Genomic DNA, 17,076 nt, shown 5'->3' with positions numbered 1-17,076 from the left:
TGTATAATTTATGAATATAAATGCGTGTGACTAGGGTTATGGTCATGTTATGCATTATACAGTATGTGCACATTGCCTGCCAGAGTGCTGGCTCATGCACCGCCTCCTCTAACGCCCTGAGAGGTGAGTGTACCTAGCGATGACATTCAAGGGGGACGTCATAAAAGAGGCTCTTGAGGAGCGCTTCCCAGAATGCTCAGCGGCAAGCGCTTCTGCAGTGCTCATGAATATTGAAAGGGAAAACGACGGCACGGGAGCGGGCAAACAGAGAGAGAGAGAGAGAGAGAGAGAGAGAGAGAGAGAGAGAGACAGAAGAAGAGAGAGGGGGAGAGAGAGGGAGAGACAGGAAGAAGAGAGAGGGGGAGAGAGGTAGGGATAGGGAAAGAGAGAGAGAGAGAGAGAGAGAGAGAGAGAGAGGAGAGAGAGAGAGATAGGAAGAAAAGAGTGAGCTGAGACAGGGTCAGGGGAGCGAGAGAGAGTGAGCGAGAGAGCGAGAGAGAGGATGGGAATGCTGAAGGTGGATGGTTGAGTGCTGAAATGGGATAGGAATGACAGGATTCGACCCTTTCAAACTGATCGAGAGGGACAGAGGGTCCTCAGTGGGAGGTCAACTGGGGACAGTGTTTTGGTGGCATGACACGGAGGATGACTGGCAGGTTGATCCCAGAACTGAGGAACCTAACCATAGTCTTTCCTGCATAACAGCTCGACTAGGCGCTTCAACATTGCAGCTGCCATCTCTGTGGTCTGCTTGGAAAGTCATGGACTCAAACTGTTTGTTTTTTGTGTTCCTTATTGGCATGTATTCACACTGTAGTTCTTGTCTTTTGAGTGACACTGAGACTACACTGTGTACAGACATAAGTAGAGAGAGAAGCAGCGAGATAAAAGTGAAACGAAAGTATGCTTTGATTGTAATGGTAGGCAGACGCAGTGGCCTGACAGAGACTATAAATATTTCAGGGCCTCCGTTTTAGCACAGGAGGCAGAGGAGACAACAGGAAGCTCCTTATTTCGGTGTGTCTCATTACGCTTTCATGAGGTCGGAGGAGTTCGGTGGCTTTTTTCGGGGGCCCGCTCCTCTTCATCGTGAACTAGTCGACTGGGTTTCTAGTGGGTTGACGCGTGGCACTGGTTAGTCCTGGAAGGGTACGCGCATGTCTGGCGCGTGCGTGTGTTTTTGCACAGGTCTGCGTTTGTGCGAGGGTGTGTCTGCCTCATTCTGATACACATGCACAAGTACGCACACGCTCTGAAAGTCTTGCCATCCATGAATATTTGATCACCTCCCACTCTGGAGGGATTCTGGGAGGGTTATTGATTCTTCATTCTCTAGGCCGTGACTCCATCTTGCCAGTTATGCACATGGGATGCAACGATTTCTGGGAATTTACAACCTTTGTCTAGCAAATAATGGAATTGATGTCAGTGATGTCGTTTTCTCTCGACTAGGAAATGTTTTCATGTTCGTTTAAAGCGATGTAATGTCTAAATCGTGACAAAGTCTGTTAGAAAGCACTGGTATTGGTGCTCTTATCGTTATTGATGGTAGAACTGGTGATGGTGCTGGTGTTGGTTTTGTTGTCGGTTTAGGAGAGCTGTATGTCAAGTCATCCCCTTACTATACTGTATATATACGTATATATAACATATATACAGTACGTTAATTTAAAATAAAACAACGCACCAAATCAGTCAGGCAACAGTTCTACAAAGAAGAGGAGGCGAGACGAAAATAGAGACTTTAAACGTTACAAGAAGGACTCGAGCGCCCGGTGACGATGAGACGGCGGGTTATAATTAGAGAGGGTGGTTGTGTTGTGTTTTGGATGCCAGGACCAGTGTGACCTTCCCTTCCTGCCAGTGTATAAGCAGCTTGTGTGTCTTCTCAGTCCCCTTCTGCTGTCGCCGCGCTCTCATTGGTTGCCGGGCTGTCTCCAAGCCAGGCCGTCCAGGGACCCCGGAGCCTGTTGCCGCTCAAAAACCTTGCAACCGCGTCAACAGATAATGACGCGTGCGTGCGTCGGGGGTTGGGTTCTCACGCGCTCTACGTATGTGCGCTTGCGGAACTGTGTGCAGTCCTTGTAATCACGTGTGTGTGCGAGTTTGTTTATCAGCCTAGCTCTGTGTGTGACAGCGTAGAAGGGGGGTCTTTGAGTGAGTGAACCCTGGAGGGCTCATTACTGTGATCCGTCTCTCTGTGGTCCTTCTGGTGTCTGCGGGAGCCAACACAAGGATTGCGTGTGTGTGTGTGCCGTTGTGTCTGTCTCGGACGGCAGTCGTAGTGCGAAAGCGTACGCGTATTTGTCTGTCTACTCTCTCCTGCCGCGAATGCATATGTGCACGCTACCGTTTCCAGAACATTCCCCGCTTTCCCCCGGCTACGCATGGACCAGCCAGACTCCAGTTGTACTGTGACACTGCCAGCTTCCAGCAGTCATCACTCCTGAATTTACAAACGCCAGTCTGCTACATTATCTACTTCCCGCCAAGCCCAACATGTCATCATTATGGGTTTGGGCGGATTTCCTCATTTCAACTGGACCTCATCAGTTTAATGAGGTTTGGGTAGAGAGGAGTCGGCTTGCAGTTCCACAGTCTCTGCTGAGCTCCCAGACTATGTTCTCTGTTGCTTTTTGAAACTCAGTGTCCATTGAATTCCCGGATAGTAACAATGGGTGGGAGGGGGTTGGGGGAGGGCTGGGGGAGGGGGGGGGGTGTGCATGGTAAGTGCATGGCCAATGGATTGTTCTTTTTTCAGCAGTGTCTGTGGAAAGATCTCCTGAAGTCACATGTCTACGGCAGTTACCGTGGATGTTATTAACCCTGTGACATGGGACAGTGTTTCCATGGTGACATCTGACCCCGTCTTTTGTCCACATCTGACATCCAATAGAACCTTTTTTCTATAATTAGTCGCATGGCGAATGTTCTAAGTGGAAAGTTATCTGTCGTTTATCACAGTCAGTTCCCAAGGCGATATTAGTTAGCATGAGGGACAATTCTTGCCAGAGCAATTCCAAATAGGGAGAAAACACAGGGCTTCACATACATATCCTCTTCTTCTTGGGTAACCGATCTTCACAATTGTCATTGTTTGTTACTCATAAGGTGTCTTTACACGTGCACATTATTGTCATAAACATGACATGATCCTGTATTGTATATATGTTATAGTTATATATATATATGCTGTACGGTTTGTGTCGAGGCAGAGCAAACTGTTAGCGAGGCGAGCTAAACGGTGTTATGTGCACATTATTGTCATAAACATGACATGATCCTGTATTGTATATATGTCCATCCATCCATCATCTTCCGCTTGTCCGGGGGTCGGGTTGCGGGGGCAGCAACCTAAACAGGGAGGAACTATAACATGTATATATGTTATAGTTATATATATATATGCTGTACGGTTTGTGTCGAGGCAGAGCAAACTGTTAGCGAGGCGAGCTAAACGGTGTTATGTGGGTAAGAGGCAGTTGTCGCTCGAGTAGCTGAAGCTTGGTGGAACTGACGTTCAGCCCTCATGGGTTGCGCTGTCTCCTGGCTGTTCCTGAACGAAACAGAGTGTGTGTGTGCGTGCGTGTGGGAGAGTGTGCGCGTGCGTGCGTGTAAATGTACGTGTGCGTTTGTGCTCCTGTCTGTACGGTATCTTCCTGTTCCTTTTCGTTGACGCGCATGATGTCATTGTCAAGGTGCCTGGCTTGGAATGTCTTTCTCTACGTGGGAATCCACCACACACCATTGATGTATTTTCTTAACGTGTCTATTATTGCTCTTTAGTTGCCACAAAAGCCTAGTTCTCATCTTGATGGATTACTTTCGATGCCACTGTACGCGCCTTTAAAAGGGATCTGGTGCTGGCTTACTCACTTGCCTGCATGGGTGTTTCCCATTGACATTGTTTCGTCTGATCACACAAGGTGTCGGCACTGCATTGTACATATCTGCATACTGTACGTGTGTGTGTGTGCGCTTGTCTGTATGTCTTTCACATTAACTGGCCTTGTCTTCGTGTGTGTTGATGTGTCTTCTAGGCCCATGTGGTTCAGCGCTGGCTAGTCCATCAGGACAGTAGCGTGAGCTCTGAGAGGCTGGACCCAACCCGGGGAGTGTGGCACTATGATGACAGAGTAAATATACTGTACCTGTACCCACCGCTGTATTCTGTACTTGCAACACTTTCTCTCTTTACACTCCTGTGGCGCCTCTGTTCATGCCAGTGGTCTTGTGTCGTCGCTTTGGTATCTTTGGTATTTTTTTTCCGATTTGGATCATTTTTCTTCGGCTTCCGCCCCCCCCCCGCAGAAGTGGTGTGATGATGTCGTGTGTCGTTCTGTGGCGAGTGAGCGCGGTCGGTTTCCGTGGCGTTTCTGCGTGTGTGTGCGTGTCTGCTTCAACACTTTCCTGTCTCGACCCTCCCTTTTCTCGATGTGTTTGTCGAACACCTCCTTCTCCGTGCGTGACCTTCCTGTGGTGTGTGTCGGAGTATGTGAGTATGTTCTCGCCACATGTACAGAACGTGATGACTTTGTGTACTGACTGTATGAACAGGTTTCGTGGTAAGCACTGTATATGTCTGTGTACAATGTCGTGCGTCAACTGTGGGTGTGTGTGCGTCAAGGTGCTGTCTTGCCATAAACCTGTATTATCAACAGCACCATACATCAAGGCCATAACCACCATATTGTCACGAGAACGAAAAAAGCCAGAAGCAATTCCTGCACAGTATGTACCAAGGCCTCCCTCCTTGGGGCAAAGATTAAATTCTTCCCGCACGACACTTTCTGTCGAAAATGAAAAGAAATGGCCTTGAACAGGCTAACGTCAAGTACACATACCGCATCGCACACGCCGTCAAACACGCGATGCGCATGCGCTGTCGGAGCTTTAGAATCGGAGCGAGGAGCCGCGCCGATCCACAGCCAGAGACAGTATTCGATCCCCCTCCACCATTAGATTCTCCTCCAGACGGGAGGCGAAAGGAGCGAAGTGAATCCGTGGCTTTCGAACACGGGGAGAAGCCAGCCCCTCTCCCAGATCTCTCCCAACCTCTCCCTGCGCCGGGATGGGTCACGCCCCACCGCAGCGTACCGCCCTTGCACTGCATCACATCCATACGACACCAGAGGGACACACTGATCTGTGGGGAGAAACATTGGGGGGGGGGTGGGGGGGTGTGGGGGGTGAAGGGAAGGGAAGGGTGGAGTGATGAGACAAACACGCACCAGACGGAAAGGTGTGAGAAAGCTGGCCGGGGAGCCTGCCAGGGAAGGGTGGAGGGGGGTGGACGGAGGAGGGAGGAGAGAGGGAGGGAGGAGAGAGGGAGGGAGGAGAGAGGGAGGGAGGAGGAGAAGAGAGTGCCGAAGAGAAACGGAGATAGAGAGAGAGAGAGGGAGAGAGACGGGGGGTGGGTGGGGGGGCGTGAGACAAAGGGAGAAGGGTACGTCGGGTGTAAATCACCCGCGCAGGGCTGGTGTATCTGATTACCGGATGCGACTGACGGACTGACCGCACACGCCGATGACAGATTAGCAGACGGGCCCGTCAGGAGATGGGAGGCCTGGCTTCAAGCTGACCGCATATCACCGAGCGGGGAGGGTCGAAGAGAGAGGGAGAGGGCCGCTTGGAGAGGAAAATTGATTTCAGCCAACCTGTGATTCAGAACAACCCGATTGGAATGTGATCTTGCAGACGTTCCGAAGCCATTTCCATTTCCAGGAAAACGATACAAACACACGCATGTCTCGGGGCGCGCACACACACACACGTTGATTGACTGTCACGTACGATCGTGGTTTAAACCGCACAATCCTAGGGTGATAGATGTTCGTAGGAATGGGGCTCCAGAGATTGGGTGTAGAGTGCAGATACTGTAGGCTGGGGGAGGAAGGCGGAGCTGAACTCTGTATTCCACACACACCCTGCCCCACTGAGGAGAAACATTCGACACATCAGTCAGCACCTGTGAAGTCCCGGAGCAAGATGGCCGGAGGAAGACTGCAGCGTAAACAGAGCCGAACGCTCTGGTGTAGACAAAACGACACGAGCACCGAAAGCTGCAGCACAATAACAGTGTTAACAACAGCAGCAGTGGTTTGACTCAGGCCCAAAATTGAGTCACTGACATTTACCGGCAATTACCTCCTTCTCGCTCACAACACAAAGTGTGAGGAGACACTCCGACATCGGCAGATGAGATACGACCGTCAGAGAGACCCGAGGGAGACGCGTTATAGTGAACCACTGCAGCTGCCATACTGGGAAATGTATCAAATTGATCATATCATATTATTTATCCAATTATTCATCTCATCTGTGGTCCTCACTCCTCCTCCCATTTGATCTCTGATCGGACTTTCTGTCTTGCGCAGAAATTCGAGGTCTAACATTGGCCACATGTGGGGGGGGAAGGCTTGCCGGCTTCACTGCAGCTCTCCGAGCACATCATGTCCAAACGCAAATACATGGCAGAGACAGAGACAGAGACAGAGACAGAGAGAGAGAGAGAGAAAGAGAGAGAGAGAGAGAGAGAGAGAGAGAGAGAGAGAGAGAGAGAGAGAGAGAGAGAGAGAGGTGGAAGGAGAAAGAGAGACAGACAGACAGACAGACAGGAAATAAGAGGGTTGGGGGAGAAAGAGAGAGCAGAGTTGGAGGGAGTGGGATACAGGAAACAGCTTACACACCTGTCCTCTGGGGGAGACAACCCGCCAGACATGAAAAGGGAGCTCAGCCGGAGGGAGACCCCAGGAGAGGAGGGGGATGGAGGGAGCACTGATATAGAGGAGAGGAAGAGAGAGGGAGAGAGATAGGAAAAGAGAGAGGGAGACCGTTTGGAGGCAGGGATGATGCTAAGGGAGACTAGTATGTACTGGTACGAGAGACAGAAAATCAAATCACAGGGGCTTGCCGCTAGGGGAGGGGGGGGGGGAAGGGGGGGAGGAGGAATTACGACGAAGGCGAGGAAATGAAAAACAGAAAGAAGGCAGCGAGAAGAAAACGAGAGTTTCGCGATAACAAGCGTGAACCCAGAAGTCAGGGGGCCATCCGTGAAAAAGGTCTCAATATTATTAAACCAGTTTGGAATGCAAACGACCGGATCCCTCATTTGTGGCGGATCGTTATTGACTACGGCAAGGGCGCGGGCCGGGGTTAGTAACCCCAGAGAGACTCCAGTCTGACTTCCTTAAGGCATAGACTGCCTCCGCCTGTCCGTGCCAGCCGTGTTCGAATCCCCTTGCGTGATGAGACGGGTTTGAATCCCCTTGCGTGATGAGACGGGTTCGAATCCCCTTGCGTGATGAGACGGGTTCGAATCCCCTTGCGTGATGAGACGGAAGGCAGAGGTGGGCGCGTGTCTTCTTTCCGAGGCCTCGTTCCAAAACCCTCTGTGAGGGGGAGGCTCAACAGTTTGCATTCAGACGTTTTGAGCCCGTTTCTCTCCGGCGCTGGTTAGAAGGAGTGCGTCTGATGTTGAAGGATGAGCAGCGTGGCTCTGACCTAAATAATGTTGCCTGGGCGGAGACAGAGGAGGACTCCGACTGGTAAGTTAGATCGGTGCCGTTTAGTTCACCCAGGCGCCCTTGTTGGGAGACGATGAATGACGTCCGCTTCACCAGTGACCCGTCACAACGTTTTGGTCCGTCAGTGTGTAGTTTGAGGTAACTGTGACAGTGAACACTTTTCGTTCTGTATGTGAGTGGTTGATAATAGCTGAATAGCTGATAGTAACTTTCCCATCATTTACTCTCTGACAAAATATATTCCTCCCGCATCTTTCTTTCTTTTTCTTTCTCTCTTTCTTTCTTTCTTTCTTTCTCTCTTTCTTTCTTTCTCTCTCTTTCTCTCTCTCTCTCTCTCTCTCTCTCTCTCTCTCTCTCTCTCTCTCTCTCTCTCTCTCTCTCTCTCTCTCTCTCTCTCTCTCTCTCTCTCTCTCTCTCTCTCTCTCTCTCTCTCTCTCTCTCTCTCTCTCTCTTTCTCTCTCTACCCCTTGTCTTCCCTTCCTGTCCTCCAGGCCGACGCTGCGACCAGTTTCCTGCGGGCTGCGCGCTCAGGTAACCTGGACAAGGCCCTGGACCACATCAAGAACGGCATTGACATCAACACAGCCAACCAGGTGAGCCCTTCCCCTCGCACTCCTCAAGGTCACCACAGTCCCCGGCACGCCGTATGTCTTTCTGCGGGCGCCGCGGCTCCCTGATTTACCGAGGCGACGCCGGCGCTGGGCCGGTGCGATCGTCGTAAGACCAGCAGACTTTATCGGATTCTATTAAGATAAGAGGCTAGACACAGAATCCTAATCAACTCGTCTCTTTAGGGGTCATCGTCATCCGATTGCGTAATGCACCAACGACGGAGAAATATGTCATTAGTGGGCGTGTGTTTGCTCGTGTGTGTGTGAGTGAGTGTTTGCGGTCAGCCGTTCCAACATCCCCTTGTTCCCCCGCTGTTCTGTGTCCTGACATCCCTGCTGGGTTTACTGGGCCCCTAATACCACTCATTCAGAGACAGTAATGAGGAAATATTCATAATTAGGCATCCAGCAAGATCCCCCCCACCCCCCCCCCCCGCCCCACACACACACCCCCCCCTGACCCGACCTCCTGCAGTTCCTCTTCACTTGCACCTGGTTGCATCATGACAACAGCGAGGCATCTGATCAGGAAAGGAGCTTGTGCGTTTCCCTGTTCTCTTCAGTTTGGTTCGACCTCTACGTCTATAATACTAATAATAATAAGACTTTATTTATATAGCACATTTCATACAAGAATTGCAGCTCAAGGTGCTTTACATAGAATCAATAAAAACGATAATACAAGTGATAAAAGTAATCATTAAAATAGCAAACAATAATATAACTAATAAAAGTAGTAAAACCCTTCTGAGATCAAATTTGTTAAATGCTTTGGTAAAAAGGTACGTTTTAAGCTGTCTTTTAAAAATGTCTAGCGTGTTTGCTTCCCTAATATTCATGAGTAATTTGTTCCATAGTTTTGGGGCATAATTGACAATGGCCGCATCACCAATCTTCTTGTGACTGCTTCTGGTGACCTCTAATAGGCCTGCATTTGATGACCGCAGTGTTCTAGCTGGTGTGTAGTTTATAAGAGAGACGTCTGCGTGGGTTACGTGCTTATCTGCTCGAATGAAATCCAAACGTGTGAACGCTCACGGCGACGCGATGACGACGCGAGGTCGGCCCGTTTTTGGTGTGAACAAAATAGAACGCGAACGTTCGTGAGAGTGTTTTGGGGAATGCGGGGGGCGTTTTCACACAAACAAAACCGGCGACTCTGTGCTCGGGGAACAGACACTCACTCTGCTGCCAAACATCTGCTCCTCGGAGCATCATTCACAAAGGCACCAGCACCATGGAAACCACACAACCAGTCGCACGCCCCTCGGAATCCCCAATCACTTACATGTTGATGCATATCCATATTGATATTGATGTTGACTACTAGACCACAGCTACTGTTACTACCACTTGAGTTGATAGGCCGTCACGCATCCATTTCGATGTCGACTGGACCATAGCTACTCTTACTATCACTTGTTCAGGCCAGGGTCACCAAGATGAAAAGTCAATGGGTTTCGGATTACCAGTGAATCGATTGTTATGATTTGTTTGGGCCGGGATCGGTAGGATTTTCCTATAGTGTTAGTTACAGTATGGTCAAGCTATTCAGGGATTTTTAAGATGACATCTAGGTTCTAGACGGTGTCATATATTACGCATAGACTTTGTCGTACATAGGTTAAATTAAATGATTAAAAAGCCCTTACGCTCTAGGTGTTGTAACTGTGTCCGGACTTTAATGTGATCTGAGCTTGGGTATTAAAGATATATGTGGGGGGCATTTTCCAGGCTTCATAAGACATATTTTAAGTGAAGTGGACAGGAAAGGCAGGGAGAGTTAGAGAGGGGAAAAACAGGCATCAAATGCCCAAGGCTGAGCTCAAACCCAGACCACTGCAGTAAGGCCTTAGCCTACACGGTGTGCGCACTTACCCAGGGAGCACCCATGGAGTCCTGAGCTCGGGTTTGGAAGGTTTCCTCAACAGCTTAAATGATTTAAGCATTTGACGTCAATTCAGTTTTCCAACCTGCCAGCGCTACCCAAAACACACTGTTGATTTAAAGGCTGTGTGTGTGTGAGTGTGTGTGTGTGTGTATCTTTTAGTGTGTTAGGAACATCCAGGCTCTCCCGTGTGGGTTCACGTGTCTGTCTTCCTTCTCTCAGACTGCGATGTTCCTCCCCGGCAGCAGTACGTTATCCAAAACACAAAACAATTATGTGACACTTGCAGTATGAGGGAGGAAGACCAGAGAGTCGAGTTCACAGAGTCTCCCCGGTGGTCAGCAGAGGTTACTGCTGGCTGGTCTAGGGCACAGAATGTGCTAGTTGCGTGTCTTGTCTGCAACCAGGCAACACCTCGATCAAGCATTCCTGTCACACACACACACACACTACACACCGTTTCGGCGCCTTTGCCCAAATATGTACCTTCTGCAGAAGCCGTGGTGGCTCAGGTCTCTGCCAATGCCAATTGTGATTCGATTTCCTCACTCACCCGTTCTCACGTACACACACGCGCACACACACACCACACTCCACACACTCCAACACACTCCACACACACCACAGACAGCGTCTGAGTCTCAGGGCTTCTCTTTTGACCCCCCCCCCCCCCCCCCTCTCTCTCTCCAGAATGGTCTTAACGGGTTACACCTGGCCTCTAAAGAGGGCCACGCTCAAAATGGTGCTGGAGCTACTACATGCTGAATCGTCTTGGAAACCACAACCAAGGTAACCCTCGACCTGCTCCCGTGCAGTTTGTATCCTGGACTTCATAAGGAAGCGAAGGATCTTATTAAAAAAACGTATATCACCGTTAGGTTTTGTATCGGGTACGAACCGAGTACTGTAGATTGATAGTGCTGATTCGCCTCCTCGCTTCTCCGATCGAGTCATAACTCTGGAGTCTCAGAATGATGTGATTGTATTACCCTGGGATTGACCTCCCAGCTGTGTGAAGCTTTATAACAGAGTCTAGGTCATTAGGCTGAGCTCTCCCACTCTCTCTCTCTGCTGTCTATCTCTGTGTGTGTGTGTGTTGTCTGTGCGTTCACCTCCAGAAAGGAAACACTGCCCTCCACATAGCCGCGCTAGCAGGCCAGGAGAGAGTGGTGGCTGAGCTTGCCAACTATGGAGCCAACGTCAATGCTCAGTCACAGGGTGAGTCGGGCGGGACCTCACTGAATTAGCGTGTGTGTGTGTGTGTGTGTCTGTGTGTGAGAGAGTGTTGGTGTCAGTCATTGTGAACAGGTGTGCGTTTGCTCGTGTGTGTGTGTGGCGTGCGCCCACGAGGGTGCTGTGTGTCGCGTCTGACTGTCCAGTCGTTCTCTCCTTACAGAAAGGCTTCAGTCCCCTCTATATGGCAGCACAAGAAAACCATTTAGAGGTTGTCAAATTCCTGCTTGAAAACGGAGCCAATCAGGAGGTGAGGGAAGCTCTCGACACGTTTTCTGTCGTCCCATAGGCTGCGTCGCCTGTCTTCCTCTATCTGTGACAGCGATCTCACTTTACGTGGTCTCATGTTTTCTCCCTCCTCTTCATTCACATCCTCCCTCTCTCCTCTCCTCTCTTCTCTGCTCCCCTCCTCTCCTCTCCGCTCCTCTCTTCTCCTCTCCTCTCTTCTCCTCTCCGCTCCTCTCTTCCTCTCCTCTCTTCTCCTCTCCGCTCCTCTCGCTCTCTCTTCTCCTCTCCTCTCCTCTCCGCTCCTCTCTTCTCCTCTCCGCTCCTCTCCCGCTCCTCTCCTCTCCGCTCCTCTCCTCTCTCCCCTCTGTCTGTCCCGTCAGGACGGCTTCACCCCCCTGGCCGTAGCCCTGCAGCAGGGCCACGAGAACGTGGTGGCCCTGCTCATCAACTACGGGACCAAGGGCAAGGTTCGCCTCCCCGCGCTTCACATCGCCGCCCGCAACGACGACACGCGCACCGCCGCTGTGCTTTTGCAGAACGACCCCAACGCAGATGTCCTTAGCAAGGTACCCGTAACACCCATGTGTCTGTGTGTGTGTGTGTGTGCTGTATGCGTGCGTGTGATGTGTGAGACGCGTGATTGGCGAGTCATTAGGACCTGCTGGGAAGCGAACTTCCCAAAATCGATGTTGAAAATAGCGTCGCGTTGAAATCGGCACGAAAACAATAATGTCATAGCTGTCTTGGTGCAATGAAGAACACAAACACCTCTCTTTTCTATCGCTCTCTCCCTTTCTCCCTCTCTAGACTGGCTTCACGCCCCTCCACATCGCTGCTCACTACGAGAACCTGAGCGTTGCCCAGTTGCTGCTCAACAGAGGAGCCATGGTCAACTTCACCCCCAAGGTCAGTTCCCAGTCTCAGCCACAGGCACAGCAGGGGTATCGTCCCTCAACTGTCGCAAGGTAGTCGGGAGAGGACATTTGTCGCCGTTGAATTGTCGTAGAATTGGAATTCAATTTCACACTGCTCCCCCTTTTTCCTCAGAATGGTATCACCCCTCTGCACATAGCCTCCAGGAGGGGCAATGTGATCATGGTCAGACTACTGCTGGACAGAGGGGCGCAAATAGACGCCAAGACTAAGGTACGTGACTGGGCAGCGCGCCGCCGCCCCCCGCACTCTGGATTCAGCAGGATCCTGTCTTACGAAGCTGACGCAGACCTATCTACCTTTTTCCTCTTTGTTCTCTCCTCCTCTCATCTCTGTCCCTGACACCTCTTCTGCTCTCATCGTGACTCTCTCTCCTCTCTCTCTCTCTCTCTCTCTCTCTCTCTCTCTCTCTCTCTCTCTCTCCTCTCTCTCTCTCTCTCTCTCTCTCTCTCTCTCTCTCTCTCTCTCTCTCTCTCTCTCTCTCTCTCTCTCTCTCTCTCTCTCCCTCCCTCCTTCGCTCCCTCCTTCGCTCCGTCCCATCCCTCCATCCAGGACGAGCTGACCCCGCTCCACTGTGCTGCCAGGAACGGTCATGTGCGCATCATCGAGATCCTGCTGGACCAGGGAGCTCCCATCCAGGCCAAAACCAAGGTCGGCCAGGGGTCCTCCAGGGGGCTCATGCAGGGGAAATAGACCAGAGGACCATGCTGGTGCCACCTGCATTTGCAAGCTCAGCACTCGTAGCCAAAGCCAAATGTCCCTCGGCCAAAACCGAAACCCCCTTAAGTTATTTTAGTGTGATGAATTTATGGATTGTTATCACCTCTGTGGGCTCACGCTGCTCTGCCTCTCTTTCTCCACCTTCGCTCTCTTTCTCTTTGTCGCTCTCTCTCTATCTCCATCTCTCTCTCTCTCTCTCTCTCTCTCTCTCTCTCTCTCTCTCTCTCTCTCTCTCATCTCTCTCTCTCTCTCTCTCTCTATCTCCATCTCTCTCTTTGTCGCTGTTTCTCTATCTCCATCTCTCTCTCTCTCTTTGTCGCCGTCTCTCTATCTCCATCTTTCTCTCCCCCCCTCTCACTCTCTATCTCTCTCTCTCCCTCTCCATCCCTCTGACAGAACGGCCTGTCCCCCATCCACATGGCGGCCCAGGGCGACCACATGGACTGCGTCAGGCAGCTGCTCCAGTACAACGCGGAGATCGACGACATCACCCTGGACCCACCTGACCCCCCTCCACGTGGCTGCCCACTGCGGTCACCACCGCATGGCCAAAGTGCTGCTGGACAAGGGGGCCAAGGCCAACGCCCGCGCTCTGGTCAGTAGCTCCCTCGCCGGAGCTCCTGGCGGCTCTTCCGCGCTCCATGTTGTCTTCCTGTGCTGCTGAGTCATCCCGGGCTATTTTTAAAGTCCACGTCGAATCGAGTCTAAATTTGTCCACCGCCGAGTCTGTCGTGGCTCCGCGTTGTCGAGAAAACACTGCTTTTTGACACCCTTGCTGCGTGCGTTCGCGCGTGTGTGTGTGTGTCTTTCAGAATGGCTTCACGCCGCTCCACATCGCTTGCAAGAAGAACCACATGCGCTCCATGGACCTGCTGCTGAAACACTCTGCGTCCCTGGAGGCCGTCACGGAGGTGAGCTCCCGAAGGGACGGATTAGCAGCCGTATCGCTAGCACCGTTAGCCACAGCGAGAGTGAGATTTTTCCTCTCTCCTCCCGTGTGTTTTCCCCCGCAGTCTGGCCTGACCCTCTGCACGTAGCAGCCTTCATGGGCCACCTGAACATAGTCAAGAACCTTCTGCAGAGAGGTGCCTCCCCCAATGCTTCCAACGTGGTGAGAGACCTAACCCTTCCAGCACTGACTAACTATCAACCCCCCACCACGGCCTCTCGGCCTCCACCCACAACACTGACACGCCCCGCCTGCCACGACGACAAGGAGACGCCCCCCGAAAGCGCCCACCTCAGCTCCCTCACCCCGCCGAGCTCCGAACCCTGACTTTCACCTCTCTCTCTCTCTCTCTCTCTCTCTCTCTCTCTCTCTCTCGTTTGCGACAGAAAGTGGAGACGCCCCTCCACATGGCGTCCAGGGCGGGCCACTGCGAGGTGGCTCTGTTCCTGCTCCAGAACACCGCCCAGGTGGACGCCAAGGCCAAGGTACTGACGACGCACAAGCGCACACACCGCGTCGAGGTGCACACGCGGGGGCCTCGGATTCGGTGGAATGACATTGACATTGACGGTTCACCTTCACGGCCTGCGCCTCACGACCAGACCTACTTTTCCCTCTCTTCCTCCTCCAGTTTTTTTTCTCTCATGCCTTGTCCGTGTTTCTCTCTCGCTGACCCCCTGTGTTTGTCCCCCGGGGCCCTGTGTGCGCAGGACGACCAGACGCCGCTGCACTGTGCGGCCCGCATGGGTCACAAGGAGCTGGTGAAACTGCTGCTGGAGCACAAGGCCAATCCAGACTCGGCCACCACGGCCGGCCACACCCCCCTGCACATCGCCGCCCGCGAGGGCCACGCGCTCACCACCCGCATCCTGCTGGACGGAGCCGCCCAACAGACCAAAATGACCAAGGTTCCCGGCGTCGTTTCCTCTTGTGTTTGCCCCTCCACCCCCCTCCTCTTTCCTATTTCTATCTTTCTCCCTTTTCTTCTTCCTCCTCCAAATAGACTCTTTTACACACATGAACACAAACACATGAAACACACACACACACACCCTCCAGTCTATAAGAAGAAGGTGCAGAAGCATAGTGACAGACATGAGCTACATTAAATGTCCTTCGTCTTTTGTCCTGGACAAACACCACTGTGTGACCTAGTCACCTCAAAAGACCAAAGCACTCTGAGTCATAGAAACAGTTATATAGAAAGACAGTCAGCACAGCCTTATACTGTAAACAGCCAGTCAGTATGCACAGCCTCATAACCAGCCATTCAGTAATGACAGCCATGTAAATAGCCAGTCCATAAGCACAGTCATATAAACAGCCAGCTAGGAAGCACAGCCTTATACGTTAAACAGCCAGCAGTCAGCAGAGCCATATAAATAGTCATTGATAACTGTTATATAAGCAGCCAGTCATTAATGACAGTAAGACATACCGGCAGATAGGAGGGGAGGTAGTGAAGTCTCACCTTAATATTGGAGAGTCTTTACTCTTTCTAAAGCTCTCTCTCTCTCTCTCTCTCTCTCTCTCTCTCTCTCTCTCTCTCTCTCTCTCTCTCTCCTCTCTCTCTCTCTCTCTCTCTCTCTCTCTCTCTCTCTGTGTGTGTCCGCTCCCTTTCCCTAAGTCCTTGTTTTCCACCCTTTGTCTCTGTACTTTGTATTTGAATGTGTGTTGTCATATGTGTGTGTGTGTGAGTAGAAAGGCTTCACTGCTCTCCACGTGCGTCTAAGTACGGCAAGGTGGATGTGTCCGAGCTGCTCCTGGAGCGAGGAGCCAATCCCAACGCAGCAGGAAAGGTGAGAGGTCACGCGCGGGGGGGGGGGGCGGGGGCGTTTGACCTTCACGAGGTGACCCGTTCCCTGTCGCGTAGAAATGAGATCCCAGACGTGTATGTTTCGCCGAGTCGGCGTTGTAAACGTTCCGCGTGAGCGTGCGGGGATAATGTTTGTGTCATACCCGATGTAGAAGGTACTGATAGTAGATGTGTGTGTGTGTTTGTTTTCCTCAGAACGGTCTGACTCCCTTACACGTGGCCGTTCATCACAACAACCTGGATGTGGTCAAGCTGCTGGTCAGCAAGGAGGCTCCGCACACAGCACTGCCCGGGTGAGCACACACACACACACAGCACTGCCTGGGTGAGCACACACACACAACACAGCACTGCCTGGGTGAGTACACACACACGCACACAGCACTGCCCGGGTGAGCACACACACACACACAAGCACTGCCTGGGTGAGTACACACACACGCACACAGCACTGCCCGGGTGAGCACACACACAGACACACACACACACACAGAACTGCCCGGGTGAGCACACACACAGACACACACACACACACACACACACACAGAACTGCCCGGGTGAGTACACACACAGACACACACACACACACACAGCACTGCCTGGGTGAGTACACACACAGACACACACACACACACACAGAACTGCCCGGCTGAGCACACACACACGCACACAGTGCAACACACCCCAATCTCTCTGCATCACCCACACCCCATCCTTCCATCTCATCCTTGGTCTCACGTGCACAGGGAAAGGCCCCCAGCGCTAGATACACACCACTTTCTGATGACACGACACATTACCCCCCAGCCCCCCCCCAGCCCCCCGCCCAGCCTTGCTGACGCCCGTGTCTGTGTCTGCAGAACGGCTACACCCCCCTGCACATCGCCGCCAAGCAGAACCAGATGGAGGTGGCTACCTGTCTGCTGCAGCACGGTGCCTCTGCCAACGCAGAGTCCCTGCAGGGGATAACCCCCCTGCACCTGGCATCCCAGGAGGACGCCCAGACATGGTGGCCTTGCTCATTTCCAAACAGGCCAACGTCAACCTGGGCAACAAGGTTAGGGGCCACACACACGCACGCACGCACCCACAACACACACGCGCGCGCGCTGCGTGCCGCGTCTGCAGCGAGGTCTGCCTGCCTGCCCCGTTGTTGTTTTTTGGAAATGTAC

At 52.0% G+C, this 17,076-nt stretch overlaps 1 protein-coding gene across 1 annotated transcript in view; it reads left to right on the top strand.

Annotated features, from left to right (window-relative positions):
• LOC134015711 (ankyrin-1-like) overlaps positions 1 to 16,961 on the top strand; it is a gene marked incomplete at its 3' end in the record, with an annotated part of 30,112 nt that extends 13,151 nt beyond the window's left edge. The window contains 22 exon segments of the mRNA XM_062455268.1: positions 4,041 to 4,136; positions 8,018 to 8,119; positions 10,716 to 10,814; positions 11,144 to 11,242; positions 11,422 to 11,517; positions 11,867 to 12,052; positions 12,294 to 12,392; positions 12,534 to 12,632; positions 12,972 to 13,070; positions 13,536 to 13,637; positions 13,639 to 13,734; positions 13,952 to 14,050; positions 14,153 to 14,159; positions 14,162 to 14,250; positions 14,475 to 14,573; positions 14,799 to 14,996; positions 15,790 to 15,808; positions 15,811 to 15,887; positions 16,100 to 16,163; positions 16,166 to 16,197; positions 16,765 to 16,894; positions 16,897 to 16,961. Of these exon segments, the coding sequence (XP_062311252.1) occupies positions 4,041 to 4,136; positions 8,018 to 8,119; positions 10,716 to 10,814; positions 11,144 to 11,242; positions 11,422 to 11,517; positions 11,867 to 12,052; positions 12,294 to 12,392; positions 12,534 to 12,632; positions 12,972 to 13,070; positions 13,536 to 13,637; positions 13,639 to 13,734; positions 13,952 to 14,050; positions 14,153 to 14,159; positions 14,162 to 14,250; positions 14,475 to 14,573; positions 14,799 to 14,996; positions 15,790 to 15,808; positions 15,811 to 15,887; positions 16,100 to 16,163; positions 16,166 to 16,197; positions 16,765 to 16,894; positions 16,897 to 16,961 (2,052 nt within the window).
• Positions 16,962 to 17,076: the final 115 nt, after the last annotated feature.

Source organism: Osmerus eperlanus, unplaced genomic scaffold (genome assembly GCF_963692335.1).
Source record: "Osmerus eperlanus unplaced genomic scaffold, fOsmEpe2.1 SCAFFOLD_301, whole genome shotgun sequence".
In the NCBI taxonomy this organism is placed as follows: Eukaryota; Metazoa; Chordata; class Actinopteri; order Osmeriformes; family Osmeridae; genus Osmerus; species Osmerus eperlanus.
Note: the sequence above shows the minus strand (reverse complement) of the source record. Positions and strands in the feature narration are given on the sequence as shown.